The sequence below is a fragment of the Ambystoma mexicanum genome, chromosome 10 (assembly GCF_040938575.1).
Source record: "Ambystoma mexicanum isolate Mex_15411 chromosome 10, UKY_AmexF1_1, whole genome shotgun sequence".
In the NCBI taxonomy this organism is placed as follows: Eukaryota; Metazoa; Chordata; class Amphibia; order Caudata; family Ambystomatidae; genus Ambystoma; species Ambystoma mexicanum.
In genome coordinates this window covers 1,006,971,350-1,006,998,044 of record NC_090932.1, presented here as the reverse complement: position 1 = coordinate 1,006,998,044, position 26,695 = coordinate 1,006,971,350, and the positions used below count along the sequence as shown (strand labels likewise).

General features: G+C 53.2%; 1 protein-coding gene across 12 annotated transcripts in view; it reads left to right on the top strand.

Annotated features, from left to right (window-relative positions):
* The window catches only part of EIF4G1 (eukaryotic translation initiation factor 4 gamma 1), a 1,670,216-nt gene that overhangs the window by 1,142,293 nt on the left and 501,228 nt on the right, over positions 1 to 26,695 (top strand). For all 12 annotated transcript variants that reach the window (XM_069618798.1, XM_069618805.1, XM_069618804.1 and 9 more), the window contains one exon: positions 7,809 to 7,974. In XM_069618798.1, coding sequence (XP_069474899.1) covers positions 7,809 to 7,974 — 166 coding nt within the window. The remainder of the gene's footprint in view (positions 1 to 7,808; positions 7,975 to 26,695) is intronic.

Here is a 26,695-nt window from a genome sequence, read left to right as displayed (position 1 = left end):
CCCGGCGTTGGAACTCAATGTGGTGCTGACTAGGCTCATGGGTCCTCAGTTCAAACCTATGCATTCAGCACCTCTGCACGCCGAGTGGGCGAGATCCAGGCCCTCTCATGTAAACCACCTTACTTGACATTCCACGATACGAGGGTAGTGCTACGGACGCGCCCCTTTTTCATGCCCAAGGTGCCGTCGGACTTTCATCAAAACAAGCCCATGGTGGTAACTGTTTTCTTCCCGCCACCATTGTCGCTGGCTGAGAAGAATTTGCACTCGCTAGATGTGGCTATAGCGCTGAAGTTCTATGTGGACTGCATAAAGAGTTTCTGGAAAACGTCACATCTTTTCGTGAACTTTGGCCCTTGGACCTTGGGAAGGCCCTCTACAAGGATTCCATTGCCAGGTGGCTCTCAGGCTGCATCACCGGTTAGCAAACAGACTGTTGCCTGGCCGTCGGAGCCCTTTCGACCAGAGCTATCGCTGCAACTACGGCGTTCCTGCCTGGTGTGCCCCTGCTGGGCATCTGCAGGGCGACTACGTGGAGGTCGACGCATAACTTCATGAGATTCTACTGCAGTGACAGGGAATCCAGGGAGGAGTCCAGAGTCGGCCAAGCAGTGCTGCGCAACCTGTTCGCTTGAACGTGAACCTGGTGAGGAGGTAAGAGATGCTGATGTTGTGCCTTTGCCACATCCCGTGGTTGTGCATGTGTACTGCTATTTATTCTTTATTCATGAGCATGTAAGTCCATGCAGGACCCCATGCTGCAGAAGTAACAAGTTGCTTAGCTGTAACACTTGTTCTCCAGCATGGGTCTGGCACGGATTCACATGCGAACCCTCCCGCCTACCCCTCTCTTCTCATGGTCCTACTGCCACTTTACGTGCTTCCAAATCTTTAGTTGGCTGCCAGAGGGGCTTAGGTAGAGGGCAGTCTTTGACTGTGGGCAGTATGACCCACAGCTCAGTGATTGGTTTTACAGAGGATTCCCAGCCTGGCGATGGGGAATATTTATGAGCGTGTGAATCCATGCCAGACCCATGCTGGAGAACAGTTACAGGTAAGTAACTTGTTCCATACTACGCAATTACCACTAAATGTCAGACAATATGCACAGCAAGTGTATCTAAGCCGATAGAACCATCAGAAATATGATTACAGTGCGTAATGCATGTCATATAGAGCGCTATGGTTCTATGTGCTAAGTTTGGGAATGGCAGACTTCTCCAGCATGGGGTCTGGCATGGATTCACATGCTCATGAATATTCCCCGTCTTCAGGCCGGGAATCCTCGGTATAGAAAAAATCAGTATCAGTTTCGTTTCTGATCTGTCCTCCTCGGTAGTAGCCAATCACTGGTCTCTGGGTCATACTGCCCCCAGCCAATGACTGCCCTCTCCCTAAGCCCCTCCCCTGGCAGCCATCCTCAGATTTTTACCACACATTCAAGTGTTGGGAGTCCTCGTGCTTGGCTCTCGAGCTTTTGCTGCGTTTTCGCACTTTTTTCTGGAGATTTTCTCATTTTTTTGGTTAAAAGAGACTCAAGCTCCACCGTTTCTACTTCCGATCAACGGGGATCCGTGTCAGTTTTCTACGCCCCTCAAGGGTGAAGATTTCGTCGAGTTACGCTTTTGGAGGATTCCAGAATTTCCGAGGCCTACCCCGGACATGGCCCAGGAGAAAGGGAGCTCGACGCCCGGGAAGCTATTCAGGACCTGCCCTGGATGCCAGCTTCTGAATGTTTTCAAGGAGGACGAGCATTCGTTATGCCTCTACTGTCTCCATGAGGACAAGACGTACAAGGAAAAGTACTGCGCGTTTTGTGGAAACATGTCGGAGCGGACCATGAAGGATCGCCACCTCCGTCTCGCCAACTGGCTGGAAGGTAAGAGCCCGCCAGTCGAGAAGAAGAAGTCCGAGCGGTCTTCTAAATCCTGTGAGGGTGCTCCGGCGACGGGGGCCCATCAAAAGGCTAAGCACCGCGACTCCGAGGGCACCGGGAGCGCCAAACGGTCGGGCTCCTTGGCTGCCAGGCAGGGCGCCCCCTCCCCGGCGCCATCGACCACGAGCCAAAGCTCTGGCTCGGTTAAGAGGAAGTCCAAGAACCCGGCAAAGCTTCTGGAGAGGCCCCGGTCGATCTCGAAGACTATGGCAGAGGGGGAGTGAGGCTCGGACCCTCCCCCGAAGGTGAAGGCCCCGGGCGTACAGAAGGTGACGTTGGCCGCGATTCACCCTGCTAGGACCTCGATTGAGGATATCGCCGCGGCCCTGGCTCAGCCTGTGGAGGCTACACCAGTGGAGGCGCCCTCAGGTACCAGAGTCTCCCTGCCACCGCGGAGGGAGTCTTTCAGGCCCATCGAGAAGACCCCCACGAAGTCCTTGTTGGAAAAAAGGGGGAGGGGTGGTGGCCGTCGTGGATACGGACACAACCTCTGAAGAGGAGCTCATCCAAGTCGTGGAGGAGACGCAGCCCATTGGGAGGGATCCCGACGAGGGCGACGACAATGGCGGCGGTGACGCAGACGAGGCTCCTCAAGAGCACTCGCGCCCGTCGTTTCCGGCACCGCAGGACACCTCGGCGGCCATTTTGTCAGCCATCCAGTCCTTATGCTCGGAGATAAGGACTAGGTTGCCCCTTCCCCCGACGGAGGAGCCTGAGCCGGACCCGACGGAGGATCCGGAGCCAGGACCTTCGGGGAGCCCACCGCCTAAGAGGAGGAGGACACATCCTAGGCCTTCTCTGCCGCCTTCTCTGCCTTCCCCCCGGTCCACTACCCACGGGGATGATACAGGCATGGACACGACTACGACGTGTCCCCCAACGCCCCCTGCCCGGGCGTCCCCGCCCGAAGAGATTGGATCCTTCCATGCAGTGATCTCCAGGGCATCCGAGCTCTTCCAGCTCTGCCCCGAGGAACAGAAGGAGGGGTTCCTTTACCAGCGGCGCAAGGCTAAAAGGAAGACGGTCCTCTCCGTACCGCTTCTTGATGACATCTGGGATGAGGGGCTCGCCCTCAAGAACCCTGCCACGGCTCCTGCGAAGAGGGACCGATACGAGAAGAAGTAACGGGTCCCCGACGCTGCCCCCTTGTGCCTTAGAGCGCAACCTACCCCGGACTCTGTCGTCTCGGCGATGGCCAAGAAGAAAGCAGGGGGGGGGCATCGGCCTCGACTTCAACATCTCCTCCGGACGGCGAGGGTAGGAAACTGGATGCGATGGGACGACGGGTCATCTCATCTGCAGCGACGACCATCAAGGCGGCCAACGCCCTGGCCATCGTAGCCCGCTACGACAGGGAGTTGTGGTTTAAGATCGGCCCTCTGTTGGACTTCCTTCCGGATGCCAAGAGGGCTGAGGCCCTGGAAATCTTTCAGGAAGGTGCGGTTGCCTCAGACCACGCCATTACAGTGGCTACGGACATCGCCGACACCCGTTTCCGTCAGTTGGGCAACAGCGTTTGCCTGAGACGACGAGGATGGCTCACGGCGACGGATTTCCGCCAGGACGTTCAGACCAAGGTTTTGGACATGCCCTTCGATGGGAACAACCTTTTTGGCAAGGCGGTTGATGAATCCCTTCAGGCGATGAAGACTGACACGGAGACGGCCCGTGCGCTGGGGGTGCTCGAACAGCGACGGCCATCCTTTCGGAGCTCCGGAGGCAGACAGGGTGCCTCCAAGGGAGCCGGCAGCAGCTCCTCTACTTGCCGTCAAGCGGCAAGATCTTCGCAGGAGGCCTACAGGAGACGCGGCAAGTCAGGTGGATACCGCTGTCGTCAAGGAGGCAAAGCGTCCTCCAAGCAGGATTGAACCGTCCGTCGGGTCGGGCCCCCGCCGAAGCACCCCGGTGGGAGGCCGGCTGACGAAGTTCGTCGGCGTGTGGGAGTCCATCTCCACCGACCGTTGGGTGCTGGATGCCCTGGCCCTGGGGCACGCCCTCTAGTTCCAGAGGAGGTGCCCCCGCATTCCTCCCGTGGCCAGGAAGGAAAATCACGTCCCTCAACTGCTGTTGGAAGTACGGGTGATGCTCAGGAAAGGTGCCATCGAGCTCGTCCCGAAGAGGCTCCGGGACACCGGAGTTTACTCAAGATACTTCCTCGTGAGGAAGAAGACAGGAGGATGGTGTCCCATCCTGGACCTGCGACAACTAAACAAATACATCAAGGCACAGAAGTTCCGGATGGTCACCCTCCAGCACGTGCTGGGACAGCTGGAGGAGGGCGATTTCCTGTCATCGTTGGATTTAGAGGATGCTTACTTCCACATCCCTATTTTAAAGAGGCACCGAAAGTTCCTCAGGTTCGTGGTCAAAGGGTGGCAGTACCAGTTCAAGGCCCTCCCGTTCGGATTAAAATCGGCGCCCAGGGTGTAGTGCCTAGCACCGGTGGCGGTGCGGCTGCGCCTGCAGGGGATCCACGTCTACCCCTACCTGGACGACTGGCTCATACGGGCAAGGACAAGGGAGCTCGCCGTGGAACACACTGCGAAGTCCGTCCAGCTGCTCACGGACCTGGGGTTCCCCGTCAACTTTCCAAAATCCCACCTGGTCCCGTCGTAAGTCGCCCTGCTTCTGGGAGCACAGCTCGACAGTGGCGTGGCGGGCCTCACAGTCGGAGGAAAGGATAAGTACCATCCTAGGAAAGGTGCAACGTCTACTGGCCACGGACGTGGCCAAAGTGAGGTCTATCAAGTCCCTCCTCGGAATGATGTCCTCCTGCATTTATCTGGTGCCCCATTGCAGACCTCGGATGCGGCCCTTGCAAGAATTCCTCGATGCCCACTGGATCCAGACGGGCAGCTTCGAGGACAGGATCTCGCTCGATGAAACGTTCCGTCAGGCGATAAGATGGTGGGGTGTCCGCGCTCATCTGACAGCGGGAACAGGCTTCCTAGCCCCGGCCCACCAGGTGACGGTGACGACGGACGCCTCCCTGGAAGGTTGGGGGGGCACACACCGGAGGCCTCCACGCGAGAGGCCTTTGGTGTTCGGAGGATAAGACTCTCCACATCAACATCTTGGAGCTCCGCGCAGTGTTCTGGGCCCTCAGGTCCTTCCTTCCGTCCCTCAAGGGCAAGGTGGTGAGGATCTTCACCGACAACATCACCACAATGTTTTACATTCGGAAGCATTGCGGAACCAGATCCCCTGCCATGTCCAAGGAAGCCCAGGATCTGTGGCATTGGACCATCGCACAAGGGATGTTTCTGGTACCCTTTCATCTGGCAGGAATAAAAAACACCATCGCCAACTCACACAGCAGGGAGCTGCGTTTGTGCCACGAGTTGAAACTGCGCCAGGATCAAGTGGACCGACTCTTCCGACGATGGGGCGAACCCCAGATCGATCTCTTCGCGACGGCGGCGAACTCCAAGTGCCGGAGGTTCGCCAGCAGGTTTCCCCAACCGAGGAGCATAGGCGATGCTTTCTCGTTCCCCTGGGACGGCCTGTTCCTTTATGCATTCCCGCCGTTGCTACTCCGGCTCGTCAACCAGCTCAAGAGGTCCGGGTGCAGGATGATCCTCGTCGCATCGGCGTGGCCGAGGCAGATCTGGTTCCCGGACCTTCTGGACTTGTAAGCGTCCGCACCAGTCAAGCTACCGACGGACGCGGATCTTCTCTCCAGAGAAGGAGGCGCCATTCTTCATCACGAACCAGAGTCGCTGAACTTGCAGGCCTTGCTCCTGCAGCACTAGAGTTTGGAGGATACGTCATCCCGGCCGACTGCAGAGATGTTCTTGCAAAGGCCAGGGCATCCTCAACTCTCAAGTGCTACGGACACAAATGGAAGAGGTTCTCTGTCTGGTGCCGAGCACAGAAGATTAACCCTCTGCGGATTACGGCCCCTCAAGTATTGCCGTACCTACTGTCTTTGGCCAAGGCTGGCCTATCTCACGCCTCCATCAAGGTACATCTGGCTGCCGTCTCACATTACACCAGAACTACAGGACGGGCGTCCTTGTGGTCTCAACGCCTGGTGAAGGAATTTATGAAAGGAATGGTCGATCATTCCCGCCGGTGAAGGCCCCTGCCCCGGCGTGGGAGCTACGTGGTACTAAGTAGGCTCATGGGGGCCCCATTCGAGCCTATGCATTCAGTGCCTTTTGACGTTTCTGTCGTGGAAGACAGCATTCCTCGTGGCCATCACCTCCGCATGACGAGTGGGAGAGATCCAGGCCCGATCTTGCAAGCCACCATACTTGACTTTTCACGACACGAGGGTGGTGCTGAGGACGCACCCCTCCTTCATGCCCAAGGTGCCGTCGGACTTCCACCTCAACGAGCCCTTGGTGTTACCAGTGTGCCCGTCGCCTTCGTCGCCGGCTGAGAGGACTCGCCACTCACTAGATGTGGCTAGAGCGCTGAAGTTCTACGTGGACCGCACAAAGAGTTTCCGGAAGACATCACAGCTGTTTGTGAACTTTGGACCTGTGAATCAAGGGAAGGCTCTCTCGAAGACTTGCAGCCAGAGAGCCATCTGGAAATGGATCATGCACTGTCACCGGTTGGCAAACCGACCGCTGCCCGGCCGTCGAGAGCCCATTCGACCAGAGCGATCGCTGCTACTACGGCGTTCCTGTCTGGTGTGCCCCTGCTCGACATCTGCAGGGCTGCTACGTGGAGGTCGACGCGCACCTTCACGAGATTCTACTGCGTCGACCGGGATTCCAGGGAGGAGTCCAGAGTCGGCCAGGCAGTGCTGCGCAACCTGTTCGCCTAAGGTGAGCCTGGTGAGGAGGTAAGAGTAGCTTAATGTTGAGTTGTTGTATTGCTTGATCTTGAGCCTTGTGCCACCTCCCGTGGTTGTGCATGTGTATACTGCTATGTATTCTTATATTCATGAGCATGTGAATCCATGCCAGACCCCATGTTGGAGAAGGAACAAGTTACTTACCTGTAACTGGTGTTCTCCAGCATGGGTCTGGCATGGATTCACATGCGAACCCTCCCGCCTACCCCTCTGCGGCTCTTCACTTGGTCATACTGCCACTTCATGTGCTACCAAATCTGAGGATGGCTGCCAGGGGAGGGGCTTAGGGAGAGGGCAGTCATTGGCTGGGGGCAATATGACCCAGAGACCAGTGATTGGTTACTACTGAGAAAGACAGATCAGAAACGAAACTGATACTGATTTTTTTTTTCTATACCGAGGATTCCCAGCCTGATGACGGGGAATATTCATGAGCATGTGAATCCATGCCAGACCCATGCTGGAGTACAACAGTTACAGGTAAGTAACTTGTTCCTTAGTCCCATTATTGGTAAAATACTTTTCTCCAGTTTGGGATCTTTCATAGGTTCATATGCTTGGAATAATTACTGCTGAGCCTAGGAATCCTTGATAGCCAATACAATAGAAATAACCTGGAACTAAATACGATTGAAGTTGGAAGAAGCGTTTTATTACTGTGGCTTTGATGTGTGGTTCACATGCTAAGCATCGTCTTTGAAGAGGGCAATGTTTTAGATTGTTAGAGTAGGCTTATGACCGGTTCCCGTTCCTACAGGCCGAAGTTGTGACACGCTGTTTGAGTCTTAAGGGATGTAAGGTAATTGCATATGATGGGTTCTGTGGCAGCTCTGGAGCTGCCGTTGGTTATTCATTTAAAGTGAGCGACCGATTCAACTTTGCTAAGTAGCAGCAGCACATTTCATAAGTCACATACAACCGTTAATGCCATGTTTCACTGATTACCTTTTTCATTATTCATAAAAGTGGGTCTGAGCAATATGAATAGAATTAAGTTTTCAAGCTGGATTACTAGAATTCTCAATCATGTGACCCTTGCCTTAACACACATTGTTTCCTCCTTAGCCACAGGTTAGCAGTTCTACTCCAGAGAGAAAATCTTCAACTCCTACTGTCCCTTCTACGGAGCCTGAGGAGGCCCCACGTGCCCGTCCAGAGGACACTGATGAGACATGGGAGGAAAAAGAAGACAGCCTCCAGCCAGGGGAGCAGATATACCAGTATAAGGAAGGTAAGAGCTTAGATTTTCATTTTAATGGTATTTCATGTAAATGAAATCAAGTGTCCAAAACTTTGCTCACTCCCATTGACTTGCGCAGATCTAGAGTCCACCATTAATCCAGACAGCTGTCTAAGCCCATCGGATCTTGTTTGGTCCTCACCGCTATATTTTTTGCGCTCCTTGACTTTAAGAGCCACATGTGCATTCCATTACTGGTCTCTTAGGAATAGAACAGTTTCGAATGGATTGTGTCCTCCCACGTATTCCTCATCTTTGATGATCAATATCCAGCTTCAGCTGCTTTGCTTCAGAAATGTTTTGCCAACAGGGCGCTGTGCGTTTATGCACTCAACTGTGTCCCTCAACGGTCTCAGTCTCTAGGATGTCAGTCTCTAGGATGTCATTGAAGGCATATATAGTACGCGCAGCGCCCATTGGCTTCAGTTGAGCTTTTCCGAGTAAACTTATGCTTCAAGAACTACGGCGCGCTTCAGTATTTTGTTTACAAAATATACTAAAATGTATTAATCTTCAAAACCGTCTACGCTGTAGGCCTGTGGCTGCCAGAAGAGAAGACGCTACACATCCGTATACTGGAATGCGTCCTGTGTTTTGTGCCCTCAAGTAGTTTCTGCCATTACTCAAGGGCAAGGTGGTGAGGGTCTTCACGGACAATACCACCACAATGTTTTACATCCGGAAGCAGGGGGGAGGGGGTACCAGATCCCCGCGCTCTCCAAGGAGGTGCAGGATTTGTGGCACTGGGCCATCGCCCAGGGGATGTTCCTCATTCGGTTTCATCTGGCAGGAGTAAGGCACATTAATGCCGACTTTCAGCAGGGAGCTGCGCTCTTGCCACGAGTGGGAGCTTCTGCAAGATCAAGTGGACAACCTTTTCATCATGTGGGGCAATCTCCAGATCGATCTGTTTGCGACGGCGACCAACACCAAGTGCCTGAGGTTCACCAGGAGGTTCACCCACCCAGGGAGCATGGGGGTGGGGGGGGCACATTGTCCTTTCCTTGGGAAGGCCTGTTTCTATACGCGTTCTCTCCATTGCCACTACTACGACAAGTCATAAGTCAACCCAGACAGTACCGGTACAGGATGATCCTTGTCGCGCCAGCGTGGCCGAGGCAGATCTGGTACAGACCTTCTCAGCATATCGGCGTTCCCTCCAGTGAAGCTGCCAGTGGTCACAGATCTCCTTACCAGGTAAGGAGGCGCAATTCTGCACCATGACCCAGGTTCGCTGAACCTGAAGGCCTGGCTCCTGCAGCATTAGAGTTCAGTGGTTACGAGCTGCCTGCGGTCCGCAGGGAAGTGCTCGCCAAGGTCGGGGCGTCGACTTTGTAGTGCTACGGACACAAATGGAAGCGTTTTGTGACTTGGTGCCGGTCGCTGAAGGTCAACCCTCGGAGGGTCACAGACCCTCATGTACTTCAGTATGTCATTGGCCAAATCGGGGCTGGCGCACACATCCATCAAGGTACATCTTGTGGCTAACTCCCGCTATACCAGGTTTCTGGGACGGTATTCACTGTGGTTGCACTGTCTAGTCAAAGATATAATCATGGGACTGTTCTCCAGATTGCGGTCTGACATGGATTCACATGCTCATAAATATTCCCTGTTGGGAATCCTTGGTAAAGAAAAAGTTTTGTTTCTGAACTGACTTTCTACTAATAACCAATCACTGGTCTCTGGGTCATACTGCCCCCAGCCAACGACTGCCCTCTACCTAAGCCCCTCCTCTGGCTGCCATCTTCAAATTTTTACCGCTCAATCAAGTGTTGGGAGTCCTCGTGCTATAGCTCTCCAGCTTTTGCTGCGTCTTGCGTTTTGCTCTATTTTTTCAGTTAATTGAGCCTCAAGCCCCACCGATTCATCATCCGATTAACACAGAACTGTTTTTGGAAGCTTCAACGCCCCTCAAGGGTGATTTTTTTGTCAAACTTCACTTCTTGGAGGATTCCAGAAGATTCTTGAGGCCTACCCCGTGTGGATATGGCCGAAGATGAGGGAGACTCGACACCTCTGTTCAGGATCTGCCCAGGATGTGGACTACAGAACCTTTTCCTGGAGGGTGGGCACTCCTGGTGCCTTTACTGCCTACACTCGGACGAATCGCACGTGGAGGAGGCCTGTGTGTTCTGCAAGGACGTCGTCCTGCACCATGAAGCACTGTCGCAAGCGGCTCGCCGAGTGGCTGGAGACGAACTTGGCGGCAGGTGAGCCACAGCAACCTAAATCTCCCAAGCGGAAATCTGAACGGTCTAAGACCTTTGAGGGCACTCCGGCGACGGTTGCCCAACAGAAGGCAAAGCACTGCGAGTCCGCATGCACCGGGAGCGTTGTTAGTACAGGCTCCGTGGCAGCCAGGCTGGGCGCATCGCAGACAACCACGAGCCAACACTCTGGCTCAGTGAAGAAAAGGAAGTCTGAGCACCCGGGTAAGCTTCGGGAGACAGCCCGATCGACTGACTGAGAAAGCCAAGGGCATGCGAGGTGCTGACCCTCCCCCCACGGTGAAGGCCTCAGACGCGCCCAAGGTCATGAAAGGCCCATGTTCACCAGGCGAAACATCTATTGAGGGAGTGGTGGCGTCACTAGCGAAGGCCGGGGATGCGGGTTCCCAGAAGACACCCGCTAAAATGAGATATTCCCTGCCTGCCTGAAGGGAATCGGCCAAAAAGGGGTGAGGGCGCAGTGGTCCAGCTGGACTCTGAGCTCACTTCCGAGGAGGAGCTTTCAAGCCTGACAGTGCCTGAAAAGAAGGGCATCGAGGCCAGGTCCTAAGGGAAAGACCCCAACGAGGCAGATGGGGAGTGCAACGAGGGAACAGACTAGGAAAGGCAGGGCGGTGGGGAACCGGACACCATGCCACTTCCATTGCGCCCGTTGCAACCGCCTCCACCACCGACGGACAGGTCGGAGGACCTCCTGCTAGCTCTGCACACCCTGTGCACTGACATACAGACAAGGTTGCCCATTCCCCCCGATGGGAGATACGGCGCTGGGACCTTCAGAGGATCCACCAGCTAAGAGAAGACAAGTCCATCCTCCTCCACCGTGCCATCTCTCCCCTCCGCCGAGGGATGAGACGGAGCCGGATAAGGCGACAACGGGTACGGATGACAGCGACGGAACAGAGCTCCCCCGACAAGATTGGCTCCTTCCATGCCATGATCTCTAGGGCTTCAGAGCAGTTTCAGCTCAACCCTGAGGAAAAGAGGAAGGAAGAATTACTTTATCAACGAGGGGCCAAGAGTAAGACCTTGCTCTCGATCCTGCTGTTGGACGACATTTGGGACGAAGGACTGTCCCTCCTGATGAACCCGTCCTCTGTCCCGGCGAAGAGAGACAGTTGCGAGAAGAAATACCGGGGTCCAGACTGCACTGAAGTGTGTCAGGGCGCAGCCGTCCCCGGACTCGGGTCTCAGCGGCGGCCAGGAAGAAATCTGCAGGGTCGGCGGCATCGACTTTCACTTCCCCACCTGACGGCGATGGCAAGAAGCTAGACTCCATGGGACAGGTCATCTCATTGGCAACAACCATGAAGGTTGCCAACGCTCTCGCCATAGTGGCCCGCTACGACGGGGAACTGTGGTTTAGAATCGCCCCTCTCCTGGACTTCCTCCCAGACATGAGGGCGGAGGCCCTTGAAATCCTACAAGAAGGCGAGGTGGCATTGGACCATGCCATCATGGTAGCCACGGACATTGCCAACACCGTGTTCTGCCAGATGTGCAACAGCATTTGCCTTCGTTGGTGCAGTTGGCTCAAGGCCACCAACTTCTTTCAGGACGTCCAGACGAGGGTATTGGACACGCCCTTTGATGGGGACAACTTGTTCGGCAAGATGGTGGACGAGTCGCTGCAGGCCATCAAGGCGGACACCGAGACGGCCCATGCCTTGCGCACACTCCAGCAACGACAGCCGTCCTTTCGGGCTTCTGGAGGCAAGTCTCAGGGTGCCTCCAAAGGATTCGGTGGCAGCTTTTCTTCGTACCGTCAATCGTCCTGTTCTTTGTACCAGGAAGCTTACAGGGGCCGCAGCAAAGCCGCAGGAAACCGTCATTGTCGCCAAGGGGCCCAAGGTGGTACGGCCTCTGCGAAACAGGACTGCACCGGCTGTGACGTCGGGCCCCCACGAGCACTCCGGTGGAAGGCCGGCTGGCGAACTTCTTTGGCGTGTGGAAGTCCATCTCCATCGACTGTTGGTTGCTGGATGCCCTGGCCCACAGACACACCCTGGAGTTAGAAAAGAAGGTTCCCCGTTTTCCACCAGTGGCCAGGCAAGAAAAACGCGTCCCACAACTGCTTCTAGAGGTGCGAGCGATGCTGAAAAAGGGCGCAATGAAACTTGTCCTAAAGGGGCTGCGGGGTATATTTGCGGTACTTCCTCGTCCGAAAGAAGACCGGCCGTTGGCGACCCATTCTAGATCGCCGCCTCAACAAATACATCAAGTCACAGAAGTTCCGGGTACAACTGGAGGAAGGAGATTTCCTTTTGTCGTTGGACTTGGAGGATGCTTATATCCACATCCCCATACACAAGGGGCATCGAAAGTTTCTGTGCTTCATGGTCCAAGGACAGCACTATCAATTCAAGGCCCTTCCTTTCGGTTTGAAGTTGACTCCAAGGGTCTTCAAGTGCCTGGCACCGGTGTCGGCACGGCTGCGCCATCATGGGATTCACGTCTACCCCTATCTGTACGATTGGCTCCTCCGAGTGACGTCAAGGGAACTCGCCGTCGAGCACTCAGCGAGGACCATCTGCCTGCTCGCGGTTCTGGGGTTCTCGAACTATGCGAAGTCCTGCTTCCTGCCATCGCAGGACCCTCGGTTCCTGGGGTCCAGGCTCGACACTTTTGGCGCGTCTGACCTCACCGTCGGAGGATAGGATAAAAGCCATCCTGGGCAAGGTACAACGGATGTTGACCATGGAAGTTACCAGGGTGAGGTCCATCAAGTCCCTGCTCTGCATGATGTCGTGCATCTACCTCGTTCGGCTGTGCAGGCTGCGGATGCGGCCGCTGCAGGAGTTCCTTGACACCCTTGAATTCAAGTGTCGGGAAGCTTCGAGGACAAGATCGTCCTCAACGAGACATTCCGTCGAGCGATTCGGTGGTGGGGCGTCCGCGCGCATCTAGCGGCAGGCACAGATTTTCAGACCCCAGCACATCAGGAGACTGTGACGACGGACGCCTCCCTGGAGGAATGGGGCACGCACACCAGAGATCTTCACGCAAGAGGCCTTTAGCTACCGGAGGGGAAGTCGTTGTACATCAACATGCTGAAACTCTGGGCCATGTTATGGGCCCTCAGATCATTCCTCCTGTCCATCAAGGGCGAGGTGGTGCAGGTCTTCACTGACACCACCACCATGTTCTACATTCGGAAGCAGGGGGGCACCAGATCCTCTGGCCCTCCAAGTAAGCGCAGGATCTTTGACACTGGGCCATCGGCCTGGAGATGTTCCTGGTACCCTTCCATCTGGCAGGAGTGAAGAACACTGTCGCCGACTCATTCACCAGGGGGCTGCGCTCTTGCCACGAGTGAGAGCTGCGGCAGGATCAAGTGGATCTACTGTTTGGACGATGGGGAAATCCCCAGATCGATCTGTTTGCGATGGCGACGAATACCAAGTGCCAAGGGTTCACCAGCAGGTTTCCCCAGCCGGGGAGCAGTGGGGATGCATTCTCCTTCCCCTCGGACTGCCTGTTCCCCTATGCGTTTGCGACTCATCCGTCAACTCAGACGGTCCTGGTGCAGGATGATCCTCGTCGCACCGGCGCGGCCGAGGCAGATATGGTTCCCGGACCTTCTGGACATGTCCGCGTCCCCTCCAGTCAAGCTTCCGGTGGACTCGGATCTTCTCGCTATTGAATGAGGCGTGTTTCTGCATCAAGACCCGGGGTCACTGAGCTTGTAGGCCTGGCTCCTGCAGCACTAGAGTTCGGAGGGTACGAGATCCCGGCGGATTGCAAGCAGGTACTTGCCAAGGCCAGAGCTTATTTGACTCTTAAGTGCTACGGACATAAATGGAAGAGGTTAGCCGTCTGGTGCCATGCACAGAAGATAAACCCTCTACGGATTACGGCCCCTCAAGTGCAGCCGTACTTGCTGTCGCTGGCCAAGGCGGGGCTGGCGCATGCCTCCATAAAAATTAATCTGGCTGCTATCTCACATTATACCAGAGCTCTGGGGCGGTTGTCGATGTGGTTGCACCGCCTGTTCAAGGAGTTCATGAAAGGACTTTTCTGCTCATTCCCGCCGGTGACGAGTGGGAGAGATTCAGGCCCTCTCCTGTAAGCCACCGTACTTGACATTCCACGAAACAAGGGTCGTGCTCAAGACGCACCCCTCCTTCATGCCCAAGGTGCTGTCGGACTTCCATCTCAACGAGCCCTTGGTGGTACATGTTTTCTTCCTGCCACCTTTGTCGCCGGCTGAGAGGACTTTGCACTCGCTGGCTGTGGCTAGAGCGCTGAAGTTCTATGTGGACCTCACCAAGAGTTTTCGGAAGACATTAAAGCTGTTTGTGAACTTTGGCCCTGTGAACCAAGGGAAGGCCCTCTCCAAGGCTTCGATTTCCAGGTGTCTCTCCGGCTGCATCACCCATTGTCATCGGTTGGCAAACCGACCGGTGCTTGGCCGTCCGAGCCCATTCGACCAGAGCCATCGCTGCAACTACGGCGTTCGGGTCTGTTGTGCAGGGCTGGTATGTGGAGGTCGATGCACACCTTCACGAGATTCTTCTACGTCGACCGGGATTCCAGGGAGAAGTCCAGAGTCGGCCAAGCAGTGCTGCGTAACCTGTTTGCTTGAAGGTGAGTTTAGTGACTAGGTAAGCGATTGCTTCTGTTGAGCCTTTCCACCTCCCATGGTTGATTAATGATGTACTGCTGTGTATTCTTTTAATGAGCATGTGAATCCATGCCAGAGCAAAAGTTGCAGGTAAGTAACTTGTTCCTGATCACCTCTTAGGGACAGTAAATATGGAAGTCAATTGGAGTAGAAGGCCTGCAGGGAGCCAGGACAGCCAAAGTCAATTGGAGCACAGCCTAAGGAGCTGAGGCACTTATTGGATAGCAAAGTGTGTTTGAAGAAAAATAACTGTAGGTTCAGAAGTTGTTACACTTGTGAAGGGTAGAGCTGAAATCAACTCTAGCAAAGTAGCTACTGCAAGTTTCAACTGAACAGCAAAGCAATAGACACTGAGGTAAGCATCCCAAGTCAGAACAGTACCTTTGTTTAAAAGAGTGGTGAAGCTGGCTTCTGTCTAGTTGCAGCAATGCAGCTACTGGGTTCCTGTGCCTCAGTCATGGGTACAAGAGGGAGGACGTCTGGAGGACTACTGCAGCAGCAATTCGGAGGTCGACTGCAGCTACGGGCTCTATTCAGATCAGCGGCACTTCACGGTTTCAGCGCTCAGGAAACAGCACCTCCGCAGATCTTGGATATCGGTTGGGCTTCCTTCACTCCTTGAGTCCTGCACTCTGGTGAGGGGACTTGAGCTCTGGTCCTCCTGCTTCTGGAGGGTCCTGGGGAGACTTCTGGAGCTTCTGGTTGGATCACGGACGTTGCACTAGACGGATTTCTCAACCCCTGGCACTCGTTCCTGCAGCAGCAAAGAAGTACAGCCAGTCGGGGAAGATGGTCTAGTGGAGTTTGTCTCGGTTAGTTGGTCCCACTAACCCAAGGGAAGAAGTCGTACCTTTAGGAGCTTCTTTGGTCGATCAGAAAAAGGAGTTTCAGCTCAGCAGCAGGGCTTCACTGAGCAATTTAAAGGTCCAGGAGGATGCACCAAGCTTCGTTCACGGTTTCTTGGGGTGGTTCTTCCCAGTGGTCGACAGTCTTCAGTCCCAAAACCCTTGCATTTTATGCAGGTTTCCCCTATTTATGCACAGCCTAGGCTGTCATTCGCACAGCAGGGTGGCTGTCCTGAAAGGGCAGCCAGCCAATCAGGACTGGTTGCATTGAGGCATTCCTAGAGACGGACAAAGGAGTTTTAGAACCTCCATCACTTCCTGCCTTTGTAGACATTCTGTAGCTAGAGGCGGGTTTCAGTACTGAAGCCAGCCAAAGGCAAAACAAAGGGCTCAAACCTGGCTTGGCGCGCAGAGTAAACCCCAAGAAAGACCTTGCAGCTGGAAATTGTCGAAAAAAGACTAGGGCCAATCTGACAATGGTCTCCCTTTTTCCCCTTTAAATTTAGAGGTGTGCGGGGGTAGGTCCCTTGGCGCATGCACTCCTCTGGCTCCGCCCATCAGCGCCACTCCTCAGTCCCCCTTTCCACGTCCACTGGAACGTGCCGATTTCACCAGTGCTCCCAGGTTTGGCCTTGCCATTTAATTCCACGCACTCTTCGCCGGATTTTTTTCTTTGTCTTTCTGTGTCATCTAGGTACTTGGTCCTCCGGCGTCGCGCTCCTTCCCGGCACATTTCGACTTAGCAGGTGTCCAGCCTGCGAGGGGCTCTTTCCTACATCTGACCCCCAGGCTCTTTGTTTCTGCTGCCTTGGTCCTGACCACGGCTCGGAAGGTTACACCGCGTGCGACGCTCTGACTCTGCACGCGCTGAAGAACAGTCTAGGTAAGTGGAGGGAGCTCTTCAAAGGGTCACCTCCAGATGGCTTGAGGTTTGTCAAACGGAGATCGAGGCCCAAGGGAAGGCCATTATTTTCTGTCACACCCCGTAAGGGCCACTCCTTCCCAAGGAAAAGCCCAAGCAGGAGGAACCGCTCTGGTTCTGTTGCCAGCACACGCACCGAGGCTAACGCAGCTACCGGCCTTACGGCCGAGAGTTCTCCTGACCCTTCCGGTATCAGTGCTGAGAGCTACGCCCTATTACTGGCTCCATGGCCGAGGGGACGCCTTCATGCAGCATAACCGGTGACAATGCCAAGGGCGATTCTCCTTCCAGGTGTAGACCTGAGGTGCGGGATAGGCCTCATGTTTCAACACCAAGACACTTGGGCGAGGCTGTGCCCAGAGGGCCATGCACCATGACTTTGGCACGTGGTACGCACCCCAACAAAATGTCTGCCGCGCCAGAAAAGATTGCTGCTAATCTGATGCCACTCCTAGGAACGGAGCAGGCGAGAACAAGTTTCAAGGTGGGACTGGTGTCAACCAGGTATGTGGCCTACAGTGTATCCATCAGTAGCACAGGGCAGGTACACCCCTGCAAGCCAGACAGTGTGCTCCGGCCCCAGCAGACACCAGCCACTCCGTCAATATCTCCTGCCTACTCTTCGGCCTCAGATTCTTCGAGCGTGTCTTGGTACTGATGCAAACCCCCCCCCCCCCCCCCCCAGATGGGGGCCAGCATAAGGGATGCAGTCAGGGACTTGTTCCCTCTGGTCACTCCACTGGCCCCCATAGTCATTCTCCCCCCAGCCCCCCCATGCCTCTGGCACCACAGGCCCCAGTGCAGCCCCTGCTGCCCCGCCAGCTCCTCCGATTCCAACAGTACAGGCGGTTCCACACCAGCCTCTGCAGCAGCCTCCGGCCCTGGTCTCCACACAGCAGCCAGCACTCCGCCACCCGCTCCGGACCAGCCGGACGCCCTGGTGGACACAGATGAGCAGGAGGACCGTGACATGCCGTCATCAGCGAAGGCCTACCGCGACACGCTGGCACTTTTAGCAGAATATTTTGGATTTCCTCAACCTGGGGTCTAGCAGCCCGAGGTGGGGGATAGGGAGCTGGCAGAAGTCCTCACCCTATGACCCCCCCCTGCCAAGAAGGGTTGGATCAAGCCTCACTCGGCCCAACATGTCAATCGGCGCCATCTATGCAGATGGAGGTGGATTCACTCTTGTTAGCAATGAACCCCAGCCTCATTCTTCTGTGATTGCTGCACGGTCACTCTACTCTAAGCCTCAGTTGTCCTCGGCACTGCTAGGCAAGGAGTAGAAAATCTTGGAGGCGTACAGTAAGAAGCTGTACTCTTAACAACTCCCTGCATCAGGCCAATGTGGATGCCATGCTGGCAGCTGCTAACCAGATGTGGCGGGAAATAGCAGACTTCCTTCCAGAACTTCCGGTGCAGAGCCAGGCACACTACAAGGCAGGTCTAGGAGAATCCAGGCTGGTAGCGCAGGACGTCTTGGAGTCCACGCTGGCCCACATCGATACCTCTTGCCGGGTCATCTGCATCGCCACGGACATGAGCAGGACAGCCTGACTTCCGGCCACCAAGTTTATCCCCGATGTCTAGGATTGCATATTGGATCTTCCATTTGAGCTTAGTGACCCCTTCCACTCTACCACAGACGAAGAATTGGATAAAAAGAACAGCTTGCAAACTGCGAAGCCTTTATCCTGATGAAGACCACGCCCAAGGCGTATCCCCAGGCGCATCAACTCTCCGACAAGGATTGGGCGTTTGGTAGGTTCCGTGGATTCCAGGAACGGAGGACGAGACAATCTGACCATTCGCAAAGTCAACTCAGGCGCAAGCAACAAAAAGGGGGGAAGGCAGTGGAAGATGTACCAGCCTCCCAGAGGGGCTTTGGCTTCTATTCCAGGATTTTCGCCATACAAAAGAACCAGGCTGGCCGGAGAGTTGTGTTGGACCGATATACCCTAAACCTCTTCCTCCCTCTTCAAAAATTCAAGATAGTTATGCCAGCACTCCTTGCAGAGACACTAAACGAGGGAGATTGGATGTCTTCCCTGGATCTGAAGGACGCCTACCTACACGTCCTGATCTGGCAGCCTCATCTCCCTACGCTTCAGGGTCATGGGCTGTCATTTCCAGTACAAGTTGCTACCCTTTGGCCTCAACTCAGCCCCCAGGGTAATTGCCAGATTCATGAATGCAGTGGCAGCCCTACGTGGGGCCCAGGGCCACCATATCTACCCGTACCTGGATGACTGGCTCGTCGGGGTGAGATCCCGAGAGGGGGTGGTTCACACTTCGTGCGGATTTGAGTACAATCCACAACCTGGGGTTGCCCCAGTCCTCCAGTCCCAGCTGCAGCCCACAGTTACTCACCTTCCTTCCTGTGCCTCATCTGGGAATACCAGCTCTAAAAGTTTTTTTCCTCGGAGGACAAGATTACGGCCATCATGAATGCCTCTACGCACTTCCTTGCCAGATCAGTGACTTTGGCTTGGTAGTACCAGCACCTACTGGGTATCATGGCTGCTTTCCTCTTGGCCGTGCCGCACACTGTTAGGGAGAATTCTCTAAGGCTAATTTCCCTTACCTATAGAGTCCCCCAGCAGCTTTGCTGGTTTTCAAGGGTTTATTTGTTTTCTCCTGCTAAGATTGAGACTCATTTTCCCACTCTTAGGCATACTTGTGATGATTGTTTGAGGTTATTTTGTGCTGATGGTCTATGGGGTTTTTCTCACCCCCATAGCCATCATCTTTTTACAAGTGTTACACTGCACCCTCAGTTCAGTAACACAGGGGTGTCAGTGACCCCTAAACATAGACTCCATACCCTCGGACTGACTACTGTCTTCCAGGGCATGTAAAGTCCCCATTGACTTTACTAGTCAATAGTTATAAAAAAAACAGTACACACCATCTTACTATGGAGGTACTGGGAAGGGGGTCACAGTTTTTCCCTGGTGTTCATTTTCGAGAGGCTACAGCCCAGTCCCTCTCGCCAAAGTTTCTGGCTGGTGGCAGTGGTTACTACCGTAAAAATTCGGCCGCAAATATTTTCCTATGGGATTTTTCCATTGTTCGAGGCTACCACTTTTACGGACAGCCTCGAACATACCGCCGGTTTATTTTAATATTAACTTTACTCCAGTGGGTTTTTATTGCCAGATCATTGATCAGATTTCTTTCTCGTGTCTTTCTCTGAAATCATCACCCATGCCGGGGATCCTTTGTTGGTCCTTTTGGCGGGCTTCTACACAGAAGCCCTCCTTTCGGCGCCACTGAGTCTGGGGTAGACGGGATGCGTGGGAGGGGGCAACAGGCACCCTGGACAGGGTTACCTAGGCAACCCAAGTCGCACTCTGCCCTGATAGGCTGGGGGGGTTCTCCCGCCAGGATAGCCACCCCACTGTGTGAGTGACAGCTAGGCTGAATGAATGGGGGGTTTTCTGCATAAAAGCAGGGCTCTGAGGACTGGAGGACAAGACGTCACCACTGGAACTAAGAAACCCAAAGAGGAGAAGCTGAAGACATCTGCAGCGACTGAACCACTGGTGAAGCCCTGCTGCAGATCCTCACCACTTTTCTCCAACGACTCGAAGATCTTCACCTGCAAGAGTCTTCTTCCCTTGAGCTGGCTGGGCCAACCATTTCGCCAATCGCCTTCCAGGACCTGCCTTGGTGGAATCACCAGTGCCCAGCACTAGGAGACCGGAATAGCCAGGCACCCGTCCACCACGACCGTGATGTAAAGGAGTGTACCTTTTATTTCGTCTTGGCATCACCGCGGCTGGCTTCATCCCTGGGCAGTGCAGTAACTCAAACCGTCCTGCACGACAAGAGCCTCTTACTCTGCTGGATCTCCCGAACTGCAGAAACTGCAAGGAACTACCGCCACCGCAGGAGCCTCTTCCACTTTCAAGGTACATTGTCCCACCAGGCCTCCCGTTTCGTTGGGTACTATTAAAGGTGTTTTAAATCCTTTACTTACCTTCTGGGCTGGCCGCCCCTTTCATCTAACATTATCTTTTCACCTTCTACAACGGCCTTTTCAAATCGTTAAACAAAGACTTGACTGCAGCTACTAGAATTGATTGATCCTGGGCACTTTTGCCTTGTACCACTGACTCTGGCACAGGTTCTGGCTAAATCCGTTATAACTGACTTCTCTAGATTGCTTTTCACTAAGAAATGTGTTGGTGCACCTAAACTCTTATAACCACCTTTTTCTTCCCCTTTATATATTGTGAAGTGCCATTTTGCTCGTTTTTCACCCAAGTATTGCTTATGCTAAAGTACTGCATTGCCTAACTTGTTCACAATACAATTGGGAAGTGTTGCTGGTGTGTTTAGGAGTCTAACACTTTATGACTTGTCATTTCCCTCCCTCTGAAGAAATTGTTAGTGCCATTTCTGCTTGGTTTACACTGTGCCGTTTTGCTCGGTTTTCATGCTTGTTCGAACTTGCCTACAATTTCAATAGGGAGTGGTGTTTACTTTTCATGACTGTTTTAACTTGCTTTAATGATAGTGATTTGTGTGTGAACTTAAGAGTGTGTAAAATAAATATATTTCCGATGTTTGTTAATCTGCTTAGAATCACATGCTGTGCATAGTCCGACATCCAGTGGTCACTGCGGAGTATTGCATTTTGTTTTTCGTAGTCGAAAAGGGGACGTCGACAAAGCGTGTCTGTAACACTATCCCTATAGTGACATGCAGTGTACCCACAATCCCTCAAGCGTTAAGAGGTCCCTCATTGGTTTTTTCCGCCCAGTTTTTGGTCGCCTTTATGCGGAGCTCCTCGAGAGACATTGCGAAATCATTTCCTCGACCCTTGGTCGTTTTACTATTAACTATCACATAGAGCCCTCCCTCGACATAGCTGCCAAGCTGTTCTCCGCCGAGCAAGATCTTCGACGGAGGGACGAGCGGAGGAGATCCTTCGGCGCTGACCGAACACGTGGCCGGGCCTCGCCGGCCTAATACAGTAGGGAGAGTGTGGTTGGTGATCATTTCTTTAACACTGAGAATGCTTTTCTCTTTCCCCTCCCCCTCTTTCGAGGTCGTAATCACATTTCATGCCCTCAGCTATGGAGAGGACGCCCTTTAGGTTTTGCCCGCGTTGCAAGGGCAAGTTTACCTGGAAGGACAAGCACAAACGGTGCAACCGTTGCTTGCCCCTCGATCACAAAGAGGACGGCTGTGCGGCCTGTAAGTTACTTAAACCCAAAACTTTAAAGGACCGCAGGGTCAAAAGGTGGGCAGCCTATGCGATGTGTAGGTCTGACTCCTCGCCAGGTGCCGCGAATGTGACGAGGACAGTGATTACACGGCCTCCGCAACGGAGGTTGTAGACCTCTCGAGCGTTCCCGCTCCTCGTCGTCCGTCCTCGACAAGCTCGGCTCACGCCCCGCTTATAGGGATAAACACCCCCGCCCCCCACAACCCTCAGTAAAGACTCTGCATTGTCTAGCGCGCCGACGGCCGATCCCTCGACGGAAAAGCTGATCGCCGAAAGCCTCGCGCGTATAGCTTCTAAAGAGGGCCAGAGACGGACGGCGGGTGATACGTCGAAAACCGCTCACAAGGCCAAAGAAATGCCGAGGACGCCGGAGGGTAGGCTGGGACAGCTCCCACCGTCGACAGAAGACCCTAGCCAGCGAGAAGGTTTCTCAAAAGGCGAAGGGACGCTATCTTCGACGCTATGGGACAGAACTAAGCAACTACAGGGAGAGGGAACTCCCTTTTGACTCCCAGACTGCTCTGGCCTACCTTACTGGACTGTAGAGAGGTTCCAGTCATGTATGGACAAGCTAGACTGGTTCATGGCCGTCCCAGAAAATGGGACACCCAAGAGGCCAAGGGAGGTACTCCAGGAGGGGCCATGGGCTAAATACCCGAAGCTCTTTAACCCCCTACAGGAAGACATGAACTCTTACGACCTCACTGAAGAGGACTCTTACTTCGAGGAAGAGGATGAGTTTATGAATAATGAAGACCAACAAGAGGGAGAAGGTTTTCATGATGACACTAACATAGGTGAGGAGGGCTACGAGGAGGACCCAGTTGAAGGTGGCTTACAGCCCTGGCAGTCGCCATCAGGGTCTACAGACCCCTACATTATAGACCTTTCTTCTCCTCAGACCACACCGGTCAGGAACCCATGTCCAGTAGACGATCAGCCCACCTTCAATGCGCTACTGAGGAAGGCAGCAGCGCATTTCGAAGTTGAAACTGGGGAGGTCACCCCAGATACTGATTTCGTCGAAAGGATTATTAAAGAAAACCTCCCACTAGGCAAACTATTCCTATCCTCGCCTCGGTTAAGAGACGACTCACCCCATCGCTGTCCACCCCCGCGCTGGTAAGAGGGGTGAATCCAAGAATCGAGAAAATGTTCTCACCCTCTCAGTCGGACCCATTATATATCAGGGGTCACTCAGTCCTGGACTCCTTAGTGGTGACTAACACAAGGAAGAGGGCTGGGGTTCCACTGTCTACCAGCGAGGCACCACCAGATAAAGAAGGGGAAAAATCTCTATGCCTTGGGCAAAAGAATTTCCGCCTCGGCAGCGTTTTCAACTAGGATTGCCAGTAATAATAAATTGTTGGCAAGCTATGCTGATGCTCAATGGGGAAAGCTTAAGCAGGACATCGAAGAAGCCCCCGAACCTCTAAGAACTCGCTTATTGGCTACAGTTACAGAAGGAGCTCTGGTCAACCAGAGCATCATTAAGAGCACTCTTGATGCGGCAGAAACTGCTGGGTGTTCTTTGGTACAGGGAATTCTGCTGAAGCGTCACGTCTGGCTTCGCAATTCCGGTTTCAAGGCAGAAACGCAGGCGTCACTCATTAATGAGCCAATAGAAGAGTCAAATCTTTGTGGAGGGCAGTGGACGACGCACTGGAAAATGCGAAGAAAGAATTTGACACCATAAAGACCTTCGACCAAATCTCAAAGCCTCCAAACAGGCGGGGATTTGGGAACAAGCGCTTTTTTCGTGGCCAACGCCAACAGCAGCAACAGCATTACACTGCGGGCAGCTGGCCCTCTAATCAGGGTACTAGTAACCAGCATAAACAAAGAGTACAACGCCATGGCAAGGGCAGAGGCCGGGGCTCCAGCCCCAGAGGCACCCCGGCAAGTAACACCAAATGACCCGAAGGTTCGGGTCCCCTCCCATGCGTCTCCGGTTGGGGGCCGGATAACATTGTTCCTTTCAGCATGGGAGGGAATAACATCAGACCTGTGGGTATTGTCAACCGTAGCCCACGGGTACTATATAGAGTTCAATTGGTCCCCCACCTACAGACCTCCAAGGGGACGACGCCTGTCACCAGAACACCTCGTCATCCTCCTGCAAGAAGTAGAACAGCTGCTACAGAAAGGAGCAATGGAGGTTGTGCCCCTATCTCAGGTAATGGAAGGTATTTATTCAATGTACTTCCTTGTACCCAAAACGGACCGAACCATGCGCCCTGTACTAGATCTGCGCCCAGCGAACAAATTTGTAAAACCACAAAAATTTCGTATAACATTACAGGAGGTAATTCCCCTGCTATCTCAGGGGGACTACATGACAACATTAGACATGAAAGATGCATACTTTAATATTTTGATGTTGCCAGCGCATAGAAAATACCTCAGGTTCATGATAGAGGGCAAACACTAACAGTTCAGAGTGCTACCCTTCGGCATAGCGTCAGCACTGAGGGTATTCACGAAGGTACTGGCAGTGGCAGCAGCCCACCTGCGCAGGTTGTCCATACCGGTATACCCTAACCTCCACGATTGGCTCATAGCAGGGGAGTCCTACGAGACATGCTTCTCAAACACAGAGAAGACAGACCTTTTGTTCCAACTGGGCTTCTCCATCAACGAGAAGTCCAGCTTAGACCCCAGCCAAATCAAACAATTCCTAGGGGCTCTAATTCGAACAAAGGACGGCCTCATCTTCCCCTCCGAGAGGGTCCAAAATATGCTGTTTCAGATCCCTCTATGTGGCCGGTCGAGAGGTGACGGTACGCAAAGCAATGCGCTTGCTAGGAATGATGGCGTCATGTATTTATTTGGTACCTTACGCGTGCCTGTGCATGCTACCAATGCAAGAGTGGCTCAACAGCCAGTGGTGTCAGGCCAGCGGACAATGGGACGACCTAGTGGCGGTCTCGCAGGCCTTGGTTCTCTCGCTACGATGGTGGTCGAAGGAAAACTTGGTAATAGGGAAACCATTCGCCACCCCGCAGTGGAAGCCACTCTAAACACAGACGCATCCCTCACAGGATGGGGGGGGGGCTCACCTATCCCATCAGACTGCTCACGGAGTCTGGACTCCGAGCGTAGCGTCCAAACACATAAACTTATTAGAGCTACTTGCGGTGTTCAAGGCACTAAAAGCCTTCCAGACACACCTACAAGGGAAGACAGTGATGGGCCTCACGGATAGCACCACAGCCATGTACTTTTATTTATTTTTTGTTTTATTGGTTAAATCCAATTTCTTTTCAACCTTTAACAAAAGAAAAAATATCCAAGTCCTTTGCCCAAGCCCCCCCATCGTAATGCTTAATGTTTGTCCATCCTCTCAAGATTCCACGTTTCTGTCCTTTTGTCCCTTTAGGATCGATTCTATGAATCTTAGGGCTTCTAGGGTGGGGCCGATTTTTTTTTTTTTTTTTTTTTTTTTTTTTTTGGCACCGTCGTGATTCATTCCCAGTATTCCTCAGCCGTTATTTCATTTGTTAACCTCCCATTCACCTAGATATAGGCTCCTTTGGGTGCTTAATTCTGGACAAAAAAACAGGCAATGTTCCACTGTTTCCAGCATCTCCAGGTCATTACAGAAACAACATCTTGCGTCTTCCACTAAAATTTGTTTCCTTATCCACTGGACCTCTCTTGTTGGCAGGATGTTTAATCTGCATCTCATCAATAGTTCCCTATATTTTGAAGAGGGACATCGTCGCAGGTAAGGGGGAGGTCCATTCAATGCTCTTCGTTCCCACGTAAGGTTATGGCAATTTGTGTTCTGCATTTTCCGATTATCCGTGGAGATCCAGTCTTTTTCCTGCATGTTTTTCTTCGCTTTCTCAGGGTTTTCTTTTAGCGTTTCAGTTTTGATGTGATATTCCAATATTTTGAGACAGTTCTGTTTCAAAGCCTCAAAATGGGAGTCTTTGTTTCTTACCTCTTTTTTGGCTAGCAATTCAAATGGGATGGACGGCTTATCTTGGATACACTTCCGATTTAACGAAAGAGTCTTCCACGGGACTGTTGACTCCATCGATTGCAGTCTTAGTTCGTGTCTTATTGTCGAGACAGGGAGGCAATTTGGGAGCCTGAGTACCCTTCTCCAGAAAAAAGCCTCTAGCACATTCCATGTTTTCCAATGGAGGTTTAGCAGGGATTCTGCTCCATATGTTAAGCTTGCCACTACCTCTTGTTTATAAAATGTGATTACTGGCAGCATTGAGAAGGATCCGTAACGTTGGTGGAGAGCTTGAGTTTGGTTAGTTAGTTTTATCAGCTTTGCTTTGATGGAATGTAATTGCCCTTGCTCATTGATGTTCTTGTTGATTTGTACCCCCCAGGTAGACTGTTTCCACTATTTCCAGTGCTTGGTTGTCAGAAGACCAGGTGAATCCCTTTTTCTGTTTTCTGACTCTGGATCCACATTCCGACTGCATTAAGATCATGGATTTTATTACGTTGACCTTCAGGTAATTTTTTTTTCCACAATTCGTCTTTGCAGCCCTATGGGGTTTGATCCACAAATACGTCGTCTGCGTACATCATCCATGAGAGGGCTTTGTCCTGAAGTACTGGAGTAAATGCACGGATTTGGTCCTGGGATTCTTTCATAACTGCTAGGTACAGAACAAACAGGAAAGGTGCCAGTGCACACCCTTGCTTTATGCCCTTAGATGTTGGGATTTTCTCTGTCAGGTCTCCTTCTTTTGAGACCACTATCTGAACTGAAGTGTTGGTATATAGTTCCTGAATTGCCTCAAGCAGGTCCTGCGGACAGTTCCACTTGCTTAGTTTGGCCCATAGGAGTTCTCTGCAGATCCCATCGAAGGTCTGTTCGAGGTCGAC